The 16,855-nt window shown below is 34.7% G+C and overlaps 2 protein-coding genes across 3 annotated transcripts; both read right to left on the reverse strand.

The window, feature by feature from the left end:
• Window positions 1-1,370: 1,370 nt before the first annotated feature.
• On the reverse strand, window positions 1,371-5,409 carry LOC131934831 (uncharacterized). The gene is made up of 4 exons (XM_059290957.1): window positions 5,189-5,409; window positions 4,213-4,476; window positions 2,376-2,515; window positions 1,371-1,574 (listed from the first exon to the last, which is right to left on the reverse strand). The coding sequence occupies exons 1-4, from the start codon at window positions 5,244-5,246 to the stop codon at window positions 1,371-1,373; spliced, it is 666 nt and encodes a 221-aa protein (XP_059146940.1). The 5' UTR covers window positions 5,247-5,409.
• A 2,228-nt stretch (window positions 5,410-7,637) lies between these two features.
• LOC131934796 (uncharacterized) lies at window positions 7,638-16,672 on the reverse strand. 2 transcript variants are annotated; one of them, XM_059290926.1, is made up of 8 exons: window positions 16,457-16,555; window positions 14,961-15,069; window positions 14,122-14,301; window positions 12,943-13,089; window positions 11,270-11,449; window positions 9,953-10,141; window positions 8,504-9,244; window positions 7,638-8,066 (listed from the first exon to the last, which is right to left on the reverse strand). In XM_059290926.1, the coding sequence occupies exons 2-8, from the start codon at window positions 14,998-15,000 to the stop codon at window positions 8,050-8,052; spliced, it is 1,494 nt and encodes a 497-aa protein (XP_059146909.1). In that variant the 5' UTR covers window positions 15,001-15,069; window positions 16,457-16,555; the 3' UTR covers window positions 7,638-8,049. The 2 variants fall into 2 exon arrangements, with proteins under 2 accessions (XP_059146909.1, XP_059146910.1); XM_059290927.1 differs by lacking the exons at window positions 14,961-15,069; window positions 16,457-16,555 and adding an exon at window positions 16,585-16,672.
• Between the last annotated feature and the right edge of the window lie 183 nt (window positions 16,673-16,855).

A 16,855-nucleotide genomic window follows, 5' to 3' on the forward strand; every position in this document is an offset into this window, starting at 1 on the left:
CACAATCTGCAGGTAATGTTCCCTCCGTACCCTTCGTCTGCTTCATTGGGTATTCCACAAATAGCATGGACATCGTTGCTACAGGATCCAAAAGAATGAGCTGCACTACAATGTTTTTCACAAACTATATAGAATCTGTTGGCCACATTATTGTCACGAAACTGGTCTGGGCGTTCCGCCACGGCAGTAGATGTGTTAGCTGAGGATGTCGTTGCATTTATGGCAACCTCCAATGTTCAATGTTCTCAATATCTTCCTCAGTAACTATTTTATCGAGAGCCCATATATGGAAACGAACATGGATTTACATTTTTTTCTTTTGACTGCCATCTGCTATGTCTGTCTCATGGTCTGACGGCCCTTTTGATCCATGTCGCCTTGCATATTGAATGCTATACAAACAAGAGCTAAACAATACGTTACTCTCAATGAAAACACACCCAGAATAATGAAAATGCGATCACAACTTAGTCTAGATAGAACATTGCCAGGACATCCCGGCCAGTGCGCGCATTGGCCGGCCAATGTACAAAATACGCTGTCAAGTTTAAGCGCTTCGGACTTTGGCCAGTACGTCCCGGCCAGTGCGCGCATTGGCCGGCCAATGTACAAAATACGATCTTAGTGCTAAGTTCTTTGGGCTTTGGCCAAGAGAGCTGGCAAATGCGCGGATTGGCCGGCCAATCCGGGGTTTGGCCGCACTTCGGGCTTTGACCGTAACATATACATATATATATATGTATATATATACATATATATATATATATATATATATATATATATATATATATATATATATATATATATATATATATATATATATATATATATATATATATATATATATATATATTTATACATATATATGTATATATGTACATATATATGTATATATATATATATATATATATATATATGTATATATATATATATATATATATATATATATATATATATATATATATATATATATATATATATATATATATATATATATATATATATATATATATATATATATATATATATATACATATATATATATATATATATACCGCCACGGTAAATCTTTTTGAAATGTGCCACCTTGGGAACAGAACAAAACTATACACAACAAAACACAACACAAACACAACATAAACACAAAAGAAAACACAAACACAACACACATTCAAAGGAAAACACAAACACAATGCTAACAAACACAATGCAAACAAACAAAAACACAGACGCAACAAATAAACGTATTTCCGAATAGAATGATGGACGGGTATATTTATATACTTAAAATAAACATGTTATGCCTTTATCATATATTTCTGTAGAACATTAATATAAAGTTGAAGGTCCCAACAACGTACTGACTTAGATCACTCACCAACTTTCCGTCGGATACCAAACTCCGTGCACCTTCCAATGTGTAAAACAGACGTGACGTTGATCAGCCGAGAATTGTTTTCGCTAATTTGAGCGACAAAATTAGACGTTGTGCTAAGTGTCATCGTATCGCTGTGTACAACGTTCTTAGTCTCATCCTGCTCGCTATCGATTGTTTCCTGGAAGTTCACATTGATCTAGAGATGTAGGAATATTATAGATGTAATGAAGTGTAATGAGAAGAGTAAAATATCTTTAATAATCTATACATTTTTTTAAAGTAAAAGGGTAACAGTGCAACAGAAACTCAAAGTTTTTTCTCCTGGTAATGTAACAAGGTTTGCGATTAGCTTATTTTATACAAAATAAAGAGAAATATCGTCCTTAATATGGAAAATATTAGGATCAAATTAAGGATAAGTAGAAGAAGTCATTTGATATAATTAAAACGTGGTAAATTTTGTTACTACCATAAAAGCAAACATTAAATATAACTGAAAAAAGGGAAGAAAAATAATTTACACCAGACAGGCTACAGTAACATTTGACACCTACACCTCTTCTACATCTACACCTTATTTTAACTACACCTACTTCTACCCCAACACCTAGACCTACACCTACACCTAGACCTACACCTACACCTAGACCTACACCTACACCTACACCTACACCTACACCTACACCTACACCTACACCAACACCTACACCTACACCTACACCTATACCTATACCTATACCTACACCCACACCCACACCCACACCTACACCTACACCTACACCTACACCTACACCTACACCTACACCTACACCTACACCTACACCTACACCTACACCTACACCTACACCTACACCTACACCTACACCTACACCTACACCTACACCTACACCTACACCTACACCTACACCTACACCTACACCTACACCTACACCTACACCTACACCTACACCTACACCTACACCTACACCTACACCTACACCTACACCTACACTCCTACCTCCAGTTTCGCAATCATCTTGTCATAATCGATCCTTTCTCTATTGGCCTCGATAACTGTGACATTAAAACAGGTTCCCAAGATGTCAAGCACAAATGTATAGCCCAGGTCTGGCTCTATTGTTGAATTACGAGTGATGTCTGTGGAATAAACACGGCGAGGCTAGTCTTGAATATTCAGACTAAAGATGGAACAGGTAACAACCACTGTGCTGGTTTGTAGGGAACTGCAATGCTAATGGTGATCACGGAACAAATAAGACATGCTCGTGTTCTTATCCCTGATCCCATTTAACCCGTTATAATGAAAAGATCTAATGTGATTATTTTTAATAACACTTTAATGACATTTGTATTATGTTATAAACATAACTGTTCTATATATATTTTAATTGATCAACGTCATGTGTGAATCTGTATATTATGTCGTAAAACATCAACGACATAAGTATCTATTTATCTAGTTATAATGCATATTTTGTATATAATTTATATAATTATACACACTTTTTGATAGGTTGGTTTTTACTTTTATTTTTGACTTATTTTAATATTTTATTTCATGTCAGATCATTCTTTTCATATTGATTTATATACGATATAGTGAAACTGATATATATATATATATATATATATATATATATATATATATATATATATATATATATATATATATATATATATATATGTAGTAAATTTTGTTATAATGACGATAATATGAAGAGTGAGAAAAATAAAATGCATAATAGTAAAGTGTAGGATGAGTCGGCGTATTATTAGTGGTGTTGACTTACCGCTAATAATGTTATTACAAGGCAACATACCCACGGTTTTGTTAGTCAGGCTAAAAATAAATTTGAAATTAGTCACTATTGTTTCTCTTTATTATTAAAACACAAGATCCCTGATGTTTGCTAGTAGACTTATCATTTCTCATAATATTAAAACAATGGATCATTGATGTTTGCTAGTAGATTTACCATATATATATATATATATATATATATATATATATATATATATATATATATATATATATATATATATATATATATATATATATATATATATATATATATTTCTCTTTTTGGAGACGTTAGAAAACAAGCTGTAAGTGCGCCTATCAGTCCCCTCTCTTCCTCTCTAGGCATATCGCAACTTCCCCCACCCCCACATGGTCTGGTGAGCTGTGGTTCACGCTAAATGTTTAAAATCGTACAGCCGGGTTTCGTGACGGCTATTAGGGGCCTACTGTTAGTGTTTTAAAGCAAAAATTTTCAGTGGCAGCGTTGATACTGTCGAATTCACAGATTATGAATGACTGAAAAGTAGAAAATAAAACAACTAAATATCGGCGTATGATACGCCGCGGGTCGGCCCGTATATATATAATTCTCTACGTCGGGACCATGCGAGACACCACCACGTAATGGCTTAGCCGTTCCTACCCCGCTCTCTAAGCATATTGCTACCACCCCCACCCCCATCAGACGAATGTTTACAACCGTAGAGCCGGGTCGAATCAGTGACGGCTATTAGGGGCAGATAATTTAGTTTAACTATATGAAACTTAGAGAAGTTAACTAAGAGGATGTTGCTTTCATTGGGGGGGGGGAGTGAGAATCCGGGGATGTTTATTGTCCTTCACGAGCTAATGATAATGTTTGTTTTAAAGCACATATTTTCAGTCACAGCATTGATAGTGTCGAATTGACAATTTATGAATTACCGAAAAGTAGAAAATAAAACAACTAAATAGCGGCGTATGCTACACCGCGGGTCGGCTCGTTTCTCATATTATTTAAACCCAGGTTCCCAGCAAAAGCCCGTTGACTTACCATTTGTACACTTATCGAAAAACAGTGTCCCGACGCTTTCGTTCGCCGGGTACGTATTTAAGTTTTCTGTGTTGACCGTCTCGCCCGAATCTAGACTCTCTTCGACTCCAGTGTACCTGACGTCATGGGGGCAACTCCTCACAGTGCTCACATCGTGTCTGCTGCTCTCAGTACTGTTCGCCTCTTTGACAAACGAATCCATCGAGTCGTTTCTACTGCTGCATTTATCCTGACGCTGAGGTTCAAACCATCCGATATCGCAGCCTGCAAAAAGTTGATCAACAAACGCACAATTGTCGTGTATCCATTTATCCCGTTATACACGATCATAAAAAGATAAGAACAGTTACCATAAAATATTTTACAATAGGCTTGAAAAGCAGGTTCTTAAAGCTAATTTTTCAACCAAATGTGAGTATTTTAGAACATTTGTGTAATAAGTATAAAAATACTTCCGGTTTCTTTAGGGCAAAAAATATTCAAACAAATTAATACTAGTAATATAATAATAATTTAGCTAACACTTTTATTTTAAATTTGTGTTGTGATGATAAGGAAAGATAGGCTATATTATATAAAATAAATAAACTACTAGGAGGGGGTTGAGAGCGATATTTAAAAATATATTATGAATTGATAAAATAATTCTAACCGGCTTTTCAACGGCTTATTTTCAATTCAAAAATATTTAAAAAATGAGTGTAATCAATGGATCTCAAACGGCTTTAATTTTTTAAAACGTAACTGTCATTGTACATCTTGACATATTTTTAAAACGATATTTTAAAAGATATTAAATCCGAATAATTACATAGACTTTTAAGCCTATTGCAAGAAACCTAAATCAGTCTTCAATATATTTTTACTTAATCATTTTTAAAAGTATTAATGGTATTACGCAAAGCTTAGCATTAAATATACATTAAAGCTGCGATACTAAATATATAGGTGAGACAACAGTTGAAAATGCTCTTACCTACTATGGGACAGCTAAAGTAAAACATGAAAAGTAGGCCTACTTCTTTCAATGTCATCTTTTTTTTTTAATCTATCTATAATAAATTCCACTTTGACTAGTCTGATTTCATTCTTGCTCCTTTTGTTAAAGGTATTAAATACTCTATACACGTGAGTGTTCTCTTATTAAATTTCAATTAATTCAGGAAATTAGAATGTAAATGGTGTGTTTCTTTTTGGTAGATATTTAGGCTACTCATCCAATTTCGATGCGCAACGGTGTCAAAAAAAATATCAACATAAACAGTGCGCAATATAGTTTAAAATATTATGGAGTAAATTAGTATTTAAACATAAAAAGAGGTAAGTTCATTTCACGAAATCTACTTACCTTTAAACAAGTCAAGCGAAGAGAATCCCAATGTTGTATAACTAAACCGAATGCACTTCATTACATAACCACATAAAAAAAATCTCTTCGCTATATCATTCACCTCAAACCACCACAACAGCTAACACACTCCTCCAAAAAAACCAACGTTGCTCTTACGCAAAACAATAGCATACTTTACATTACCAAACGCTTCTTCATATACTCTTCACTCACTCCTCTGTATACCTTACTCACTCCGGCCCCCCCTCCCTCAACCTGTCCAAACTCACGAACACCCTATTACATAATTACCTGAGTTTTATCCATTGGCCCGATCGCTTGATCTAATCCATTGACCCAATAACCTACCTATTCCACTAATCTAATCATATCACCTAATCCGTTGATCTTATCCACTGACCATATAAAGTAAAGTAAAGTTTCCATTTCAAACCTGACGGTCTATGGGGCAAGTGAAGTAGAGTTCACTTGTTTCTGTGACCTCGGCATATGAAGAGATAGTGTGGTCAGCACTATGCCCAGCCGCCTTTACTTTCCCTAACGTGAGTTAGGTGCCCATCAGAGTTGGGTGGACTCAGGGACGGTCTACTGACTTGAACCCGGATTCGAACTCGAGACTTACGGGTTAGCAGTCCAGCTCTATACCGCTAGACCACTTCATCCCTCACTGACCATATCCCTAACCTAATTGATCGACCCAACTCCATGACCCAATCCCATTTTCATAATCTCCAGATCTAATCCATTGACCCAATATTCTACTTTACTCACTGATCTAATCGTATGACCAAATCCATCGACTTAATCCATTTACTTATTCCATTTACCATATTCCATGACCTAATTAATTGACCCAATCCCATGACCAATCCCATAATCTAATCCATTTACATAATCCCCTGACCTAATCCAATAATTAATCCATCGACCTTAACCATTGACAATATCCCGTGACCTAATCCCATGAACTAATCCATTTACATTATTCCCTGACCTAATCAAATTAAACGGCATTTTTATCGTTGACATTATCACGGTATCATCTTATTCCCCTTCATTTCCATTTTCTGGCGCGTAGTCTAGTTCGATGGCATTTAGAGCGGACGAGTGTATTTTATATCTGCACCTTCATTTACTCCACTGTCCGTCACCATCTTCAGTATTGAACTGCTTTATTCGTTGATGTTGTCGTCTTATTTTTCTTCTTTTGACTGCATCTTTTTTGTTTACTTCTCACTTCTCAGTGTAGGGCACTTTTTTATATCACTGCTGTTATTGTGATGCTGCACACTGTTTCAGTATTAGTTTTTTAAGCGATTGTTAAAAGAACAATATAATGACCAATCAATTTTTAGACAACTATAGGCAGAATCAATTAAACTCTTTACATTTCGATTATAACGCAGAAATAAAATTGTTTTCTTGGACACAATATCATAAAATGGCAATCAGAGGTTTAGCGAGGGGGCGAGGGGCGCCGACCTTAGGGGGCGCCAAAATGGGTTGGAGAAAAAAAAAATTGAAAGTTTGAAAGGGGGGGGGGTGCAAATCGAAAGTTAAAGGGGGCTGGAAATCGAAAGTTTGAGGGGGGGGGGTGCAAATCGAAAGTTTGAAGGAGGGGGGTGTAAATCGAAAGTTTGAGGGGGATGCAAATCGAAAGTATGTTCCCGGGCGCCGGGAAGGGTCGCTACGCCTCTGATGGCAATAGGTTTTCAGGACTTCAGTCTATTCAGTAGATTCGATTTTTCGTCGAGTAGTACATCACTGAAGGGTCGGTGTGGCCTAGATGTAGAGAGATAGACTGCAAACCCAAAGTCTCGTGTTCGAATTCTGTTTAAGTCGGTAGACCGTCACTGTGACCTCCCATCTCTGGTGGGTACCTAACTCACGTTAGGGAGAAAACAAAGACTACTCTATGCCTTTATTTGCCGAGGTCCCTGAACAGATGTGTCTTGGACACGAAAGGGAAAAGATGATGATGAAAGAATATGCTCTACACAATGAAAAGCATATCTTAAATACTAACTTTCAATACGGTTGTTAAAAGATTATCAACAGCGAATTAACGGCATTTATTTATTTGAGAAATTGAAAAATTAACATTATGAGCACAATGACAAAGCTGATTTGTGTATGTTTTAAACATGTATGCATGTTATTGTCTGTGTATTAATGTGGAACAAAAAAAATTTAAGACGTATTGATCATTCACGTATTTATTCAGTTAAAGACAAGAAAAATGATAATGTGTCGTTAATGTCATTTTTTTTTTCATTGCTGAGTTTGATTAAGATTCGATTTGTATCTCATTTTGCACACGGTATTTACAGGTAAAATAAAATACTGGTTTATTCCAGCAGCTAGAAGTCAAATTAATATAGCAAAATATAGACATGTTAATTTGTTGATAAAACAGAGATTTTGGCTCCATGTTAAAGTATGCAGTCTCACAAATCATTTATCCTACGAAGACCATTTGTGTAGTTTCAGCTGGTATGCCACACTGAAGTAGAAAACATTTGAAATAGTTAATTAAAAAGCAAGCAAAGATTTACTTTAAAGTCATCGGGTATAAAATCTTAAATTGTAATATGCAATAATCTATCGAATAATTAATATTTTTTCTTATCTGGAATAAAGACTAAATTTCTAATATGCAATAATTTATGGAATAATTTATCATTTTTTTTTAAATAATGATATTTTCATCTGTTAGGATATTTTTGACAGTTATTGCCTAAAGTTGTCCTCAATGTTTCAATCTATCCTTCAAATATCTCGTCCGTCGTTCTTCTGTCAATTTGTCATTTTTTCCGATTTATTTACTTTCTGTCAGTTTGTCAAGTCTTCCGTCTGTCAGTGGTGTGTTTGTCTGTCTGTTTGAAAGAACTACTCTAAATGACCATCACATCAATATAGGCGCTATAAACAATCGTTTACCTGTGTAGGGTGGAGGCGGCTCATTGGTTGCTTGTTGGGCAGATAGAGCCACACAGTTGTATGTTGTAGTGTATCTTGTGTATGGAGGTGGCACATTCTGTGCTTGTTGTTGGGCAGATAGAGACACACTGTTGTATGTCGCAATGTATCTTGTCGTGTATGGAGGCGGAACATCCTGTGCTTCATGCGATGGAGCAGACTCGCAGTTGTAGCTTTCAGCTGTCAGTGTCGTGTATGGGGGCGGTTCAACTCTTAGTTCAAGTAGACTGGAATACGGCGGTGGTAAGTCATTTGGGGCAGAATTCTGTATTGATGCTGTGTGTTGTTGCGACTCTGTAGTTAGTGTGCTGTTACTTGGATGAACTAGTGGGTTTACGCGTGTTGAACTCATGTCATTTTGATAAGGTTCAGGAGCAGTTGTTGGCGTTAACTGAGGCGTACGACTAACAGCACGCATGGCTTCTCTTTCTATTTGTAATTTCTTAATTTTGGCATATATGATATAAAAGCTAGCTATCACGCATATAATTGTTATTAAAACTGCGACGAAAATCAACGCATATAAACTAATGTTTTGTTCGTGGCTGGTTGCGTAGTTTTCAGTTGCTGGTTTAGGTGTGGTTAAGAAGAGGAATTCGAATGGGGTTGTCAGGAATGATTGTGTGGGGTATTTGGTTAAGTAGACGCCCGGTGATTGGGTAGTTGAGTATGTTGCTGTGCTCTTTGAAGTGCCGTTGTTGGCTGAGAAAAAAAAAATGGTGTCATGTTTTATAGTTTAAAAAACAAACAAAAATGCATGTCTAAGAAGTATTACATATTGTGCATGTAAAAGGTATTGTTAGTGCAATTAATATTTTACCAAAATACGTTGTTTTGAATCCTTTTATTAGCATATCTCAACACAAAAAAGGCCCAATTGTATTTAGACTTTGAATATTAACATGAACGACATCTAATATCACCATAACGCTTAAGTTGTATACAGAATGTAAAAACAAAACAATTTGAACATATCTTCTTTGTTCTTAATTTTAATGTTGGAAGGAATTACCTTCAACACATAAAGTATCAACTGGTGTCAATTGGTAATGCGCCATTGAGGCCATTAACTTCGATTTCAGCCTGCTTTTCATTTTTTGTATTTGCTTCCATATCCTTAGTCCAACCACGAACAAACTACAAAGAAAGCAGTTGTTTGATTTTGGAGTTATCTCTTCCAGAAGTGTAGCTGTCCCCAGCTATTGAGACTCATTTGACCAGTGGGTTCAAACTCAAGACTTCAAGAAAGACTGCAAGAAAGTAAAGTTCTAACCTCATTTAGAAAGTAATAACAAAACGTACATCTAAGAGTGTAATGAAGTCAACAATGATACTTACGACTCATCGGATTAGGATAATTACAACAAATTAAAGATCAAACCGCACTTTGCATGTTCTAACAAAAATTACGTCGAACGTAATCCACAACATTCATCAAACATCGATCTCGTCTATTCCCAAAACCATCGCTAGAACAAAACACCCGCAGCATATCTTTGTCCACATGCTTCACTGTCAGCTTTGATACAAACATCGGAGCTATAGAGCTGTATTTCTTCATGTATGCATTTTTATCTTCAGTCACTGTTATAAAATTCGCTGAGGATGGAAAATGAATAGGTAAATGCAGATAAGAGTTCGCCTCAAATCGCAGGCTGTTTATTTTTATTCACAGCATTGCCCTGTAATTTATAGTAAACTTTAACCCATATCCTGCTAACTTCTCACTTATGGGACGCTTGCAAAAAAAAATTGCTAAAATTTGTTAAAAACTAGTTAAAATACAAATTATGTTTCATGGTATTTGAATATGGTTAGACTATTGTATTTGTCTGTGTTTTGTAAAAAAATTTAATTTAAAAAAAAGTTATAGCCCCGGATTTGCAAGATTTGTCAAAATGGCCGAAAAAAAGAGAACATGCGCATAGGAAAGTGCATATCTTCTTAAATATTAACATTTTAAGTGGAAAATACATTTGAAACTTGTAGCAGAACTATATTTCTACCTGAAATTTTTTCAAGAGTAACATTTTAAAATAAATACAAGGTTATATCTAATGTACAACAAGCGTCCCATAAGTGGGACGCTAGCAACGAATGACCCCGTTTAGATTGTTATATATATATATATATATATATATATATATATATATATATATATATATATATATATATATATATATATAAAGTTTCAAAGTTTGTATATTAATTACCAAATACTTTTTTTCTATTACAGCCATCACAATTCCCCAATATATTTACTAGATCTATATCAAGAAACAATTATTTTGCTATTTTAGGTCATTTTCATGTCTAGTTGTTTTATTGTCTATTGGTTTTTTTATTTATTATTTAAGACCAAAAATTAAAATGTTAATTTTTTTTTTCCATTTTTAAAAAATAAATTAACTATTCGCCTCTAAGATAAGCGTAAGCTGGAATTTTTCCGTTTATTTTTGACGTTTAATTTTGTAATGGTTGTACCTAATATGACAAACTTAAATTAACAGACTGCAAAAAGTGAAAGAATAAACCTAATACATTGAAAAAAATTGTAATTTTATCAGGTCTTTAACTACGTGCCAAGTTGGAAATAAATCGGTTCGGCAGAAATCAAAATTATGTTCGTAGTTTTCCATACTCGACGGACGGTCGACAAAAGTACGAGAGGGGAATCGAGCTGAATAAAAGCTTTGTAAAAGATCCGAAAATAAAAGTTCTACCTACCTGGATCGTACACGGGGATACAGCTTGTGTATGGCTGGTAGCATGTCCTGACCAGGCTGATCATCTCACCGCTGACTTTTTGTAGGGTCCATTCAAGTTTCGGACTACCAAATAAATCACAATCACAGGTGAATTGGTCTCCTTTGTTTAGAGTGTGAATTGGTGAACCAACAGACGGAGCTGTTTCAACGAAAAAAAATTTCATGTGCAATCAAATTGGATTCGATAAGATAATCAGTCATGCTGGCTAGAGTAGGAAGTCAATCATACTGGACTGGATAAGATAATCAGTCATAGTGGCTAGAATGAGAAACTCAGTCAACAGTTTAGTGTGATATTTTCAACCAACTTGGCTGAGTATAAGATTCAGCCTTACTAGTTAGTATATGATGTAAGAAACTCAGCCTAAATAGTCAGTATAATATATCAGGCCAGTGGATATACTACGAGGTTGTGATAAATTCTTTATGTGTTATGTTATGTGTAGATAACACACGAAGAACGGTTCACGTCTATGATACACAAATACAAGCCGTAAATCTAATACATTGACTCGCTCTCAATAGAAACACTTCATGGCTTACTAAATTAATATCACTACCCACCCCCAACTTCACACGTCCTTGTGAAGTTAACTTCTTTATTTGTTCTTGTATGTGAAATAAGCTCCTATATTTGTTCTTGTATGTGAAGTTAGCTCGTATATTTGTTCTTGTATGTGAAGTTAGCTACTATATTTGTTATTGTATGTGAACATTGCTTCTATATTTGTTCTTGTATGTGAAGTTATCTCCTATATTTGTTCTTGTATGTGAAGTTATCTCCTATATTTGTTCTTGTATGTGAAGGTATCTCCTATATTTGATCTTGTATGTGAAGTTAACTCACACATTCAGACTCTCTCCCCGTGTCATTATTTTTTTTAAAACTGGATCTTGTAGTGTCTAAGCGCTTTACACATTATCAAAGAATTATCGCGGTCTATAAGGTTGACGGGAAATGTCGCAGGGGGGAAGGGGCCGCTTTGCGACTTTCGACAATAATATGTAGGCTTTAGGGCGCCCTTATAAGACATTATGGGGCGGAGTGGTCTAGCGGTAGAGAGCTGGACTGCTAACCGTTAGTCTCGAGTTCGAATCCGGGTTCTTGTCAGTAGACCGTCCACCCAACTCTGATGGGTACCCAACTCACGTTAGGGAAAGTAAAGGCGGCTGGGCATAGTGCTGACCACACTATCTCTTCATATGCCGAGGTCACAGAAACAAGTGAACTCTACTTCACTTGCCCCATAGACCGTCAGGTTTGAAAGGGAAACTTTACTTACTTTACTTTTACCTTATAAGACATTACGGTGTATTTTAGAAAATATAGAATCATCGGTATTAGAAATAATAATTTTCGTAACTGTATTCGTAAAGTATTATTTTTAAAACAAGTTTTAGTTTTTTTTCTTCCTCTCTCTTCAGCTGAGCCTATAGATGTGTAAACTAAATTTTGATATTAAATTGAAGTGTATTAGATTTTTAGTTCGTCCTGTTAAATCGCGACTAGAATGTAAAACCTGAACCCACTTAAAGTCTACTGGTGGCCTATTATTCTTTTTAAAGCGTGTTCAAACTGTTCTTACCAAACCATACACGAAACATAATAATTATTAGAACAAAACAAAATACCTCCGGCACTATCAACGACATTCATCATACAGTTGTCCAGGTATATAGAGGTAAAATTTGGTGTGCATATCAGTCGAAACATGTCTTGCTCGACGTGTTGGACTGTCAGTTTATTCCAAAAATTGTTAACCTCAAAGAAAATGTTACCTGAAAAAATAATGTAGATTTTGATCGTTTTTAAATAATCTGCATTGTGTAAATGACACTTTAATATATATATATATATATATATATATATATATATATATATATATATATATATATATATATATGCCGAGGCGACATATATAATATATATATATGTAATATATTTAAATTAAAAATGTACATTATATAGAAGCTAGATACCATCAATATTATCTTAAAGTAAAGACAACCATAGGGGGTCATCCATTTATGACGTCCACAAAAATTTGGGATTTTAGACACTCCCCCCCCCCCTTCCACCCGTACTATGCCTCTCGATTTTAAGGCTTTTTTCACATACTATTTTTATAGAGTCAGAGATTGCAGACAGTCATGCATCTTTTTTTTTTAATTGAAGATGCTGTAGGCAGAACTTTTTATTATCATTTGTGGCTGTCTAGCTATCAACAACTATATGGGTTTGGGTAAATTAGGCTATTAAACGTGACGTCATAATATTACCTTAACTCAACTTTACGCTGTGGTCAGCCCGACACACCTGACCAAGCGAGCACGTTATACACGCGCTGATTTGTAATATGTAATTGTAACGTGATTGTTTTGAGTTTTTTACTTTAATAAGTTGACTAGATCTACATCAGCTGAGGCTTTGACAAAAGATAATGATGTAGGTCTTCTATGATTTAGTCACAATTGTTTGAAATATTTAAAAATAAACTTAAAATACCATGAATTGTTTTAGCAAATTGCCGCGGTCACTGCCCCATCACCTCCCGCTTGTAAATAAAAAATATCGCTTTTTTCTTAGGGTGGCCGTATACACTTATCAAAAATGTAGCTGTATACTATACAGGTACATTTACCTCGAGCACTTTCATTCAACCTGGCCCTCCGAACATCACAGGGCGATCAAAACACCACGTAAACACCCTGCTACTTACCTAACAACACAACCCAACATAATAAAACAAAACCCTACTCTACACAATACTAAACAAAACAAAACAATTCATTGTAAACATCTATGATCACCTTCATAGTACTGGACTGGGCAATTTTTGTAGGGGTAGGAGCAATTTGTGATGAGGGGTATTTCTTCTCCATTTACTTTTTGCAAAATCCATGATAGTTCAACCTTCCCAAATCTCCAACAACTACAGGTGATTGAGTCTCCTATTGTGAGTGTGTAGATCACTGCATAACAAATTCTCACTGTATGTATGGATAAAATATTAAGACAATCTTTATTCCTGACTAGGTTATGACGTTTTTCTTTAAGAACTAGAATAAGGCGTTTAACATAAAAGACTAGAATATGGGATTTAGCTGTAGCGGAAAAAATATTTTTTACTGCCTAAATTACTACATATCTATATTTTGGCATAAAAACTAGTATTTCATGAGGTTTAATCGGGCTGCAATGCATAGTTAAAATTTGTAAATTTGAAGATTTAAATGGCAGATGTTCTTTTAGAGAATTCGCAGATGTATAAAAAAAATATAGGAAGTAAAAAAATTATTATTATAAAACATTCCTTTTAAAATCAATAACTACTCTTGTCAACTTCAAAAGAGAATATAAAAAGTCTGCAAACTAGTTTTTGACATTTGAGTAGGCCTATATAATTACCCAATTACATTTTGAAACCATCTACAACAAATATAATATTTGCAGAAGTGTGTTTTTAAAAAAGTAAAACCCCAAAAGTATCATGTATACACGTAAAATATTCGATTTTTTTTAACATAATCAGCAATATACAAGAAATCGAAGAAGAAATTATTCTCCTGCGATGTAGGATATAGTTATCAATGTTTTGAAATCTCGAAAGATAAAAGAAATTATTTAAATTAAAGAAATAATACAGTACCTTTGATGAAAAATATAAATAATAAAATGCTGAATTTCATTTTTCTTTATTTAAGGTTCACTTATTACACAACAAGCGACTGTGTTTCACCTTAGGTAGTTGTGATACACTAAAGGTAGATGGATTACACAGTGAGTGGTTGCGCTAGTTAAGTATCCAAATATTATAAACGTAAATGCTATCTTACGTACATCTTAACCAACACCAACACTCTATTTTAAGTAAAGTAAAGAATCCTATTTAGAGTTAGCGATCAATTGGGCAAGTAAAGTAGAGTTCATATGATTCTAGACCTCGGCATTTAAAGAGAAGTTGTTGTAAGCACTTTGCTCAGTCACTTTTACTTTCCATAATATGAGTTAGGTACCCATGTAGCAGTATAGCGATCTAACGCTAAACCCACGCCGTCTGAATCCATTCTATGAGTACCTTACCTAAAAAAATTAAATAAACCGGGAGTGATCTCCCCTAAACTTTCTCCAATATTCTTATATAAAATAACAGGTGATGGGAACTCGGGCTATAGACATGATTTTTAATCCATTTTAAATACTTAAAGTTTTAAAAATAGAATAAAATCTCGTAGACAAAAGAATTGCACACAAAGTGTACGCCAAATAAAAGAGTGCATAATAGTGCGCAATATTATTAGTACTTTAAAAATTTACATTACCTTTTTGAGAAATCGGAAGTAGCGTAAATTAGATCTTTTACTTACATGTGAAATTTCATTTATCTATCTGAAACAGTACTCAAGTTATAGGCTTTTGAAAAATTCAAATTAGGAAAAGTACCACTTCCGGTTATCGGAAATCGCTCAAAAGTTGATACGGATCTACAATTTTGATAAAATACTTATATATGAAATTTCATCAACCTAGATGTAACGGTACTCAAGTTATCGTGTTTACACACTCACACACACACACACAGACAGACAGACACACAGACATACGGACAAGATTGCAAAATTATGTTTTTCCGTATCAGTGAGGTGTAAAACGTCGAGATTTGTAAAAATCTCGATTTTTTTTTTTTTTGCACGATTACAAGACTTTCTCTATACTTCGTATATACGAGAAAGTAAAAAAAGACCTATTTTCTTTTATAAATCTATCAGATTCTTGATGTGTCTCTATAGATTCAAGTCTATGTTTATTTAACACTTGTAATACACTAGTCTAGCGCCTTTGACGCTACAGGGTTAATGTAAATACCAGATAAAAATCGATTGCGCAATGTTACAAAAAAATCAATATTATCAATCGATTATTTCTGCTCTAGCTAATAAATCGAGTGATCTACAAAACACAATTGCTGGGCATAGTGCTGACCACATTATCCCTTTATATGCCGAGGTCAAGAAACACATGCACTCAACTTCATCTGCTTAATGTTCGTTAGGTCCATAGAGAAATCTTTACTTTTACAAAACGCAATTAAAAATTATCGTTAATATATCGCACTATTTTCTATAAGTTTTACATAAAACGTACTTTCTATTAACATAAAAAATAATATCTAATAATATCACTCGATGAATCTAGCACAAGAAGATTAAAACACATCTTCGTTGTTGAAAGAACACAACAAAATGACGCACGACTCGATCTTTTAGCAATACCTTCCATGGCGACAGGTTTTTTTGGCCATTCTATTTATAGTACGCCCCTAACGAACACACTGCTGTTATGTACAGCCGACCGTGTCCCTATTGTGTTCCTTCATTAAACCAGCAGAGTATGTCAATGTATGTTTGATTATTTGTTTATGTCCGCAGGTATGTGTTCAGTGTTTCTTCCCCCCCCCCCCCCCACAAACATAATGGAATTAAATTTTTACACATACAGTGTCCGCGCTGCGTAAAATTTAGTCGTCGTCCCCCCTCCCCCCAA

Source organism: Physella acuta, unplaced genomic scaffold, assembly GCF_028476545.2.
Source record: "Physella acuta isolate Inbredline_101_S28 unplaced genomic scaffold, ASM2847654v3 ptg000118l, whole genome shotgun sequence".
NCBI lineage: Eukaryota > Metazoa > Mollusca > Gastropoda > Physidae > Physella > Physella acuta.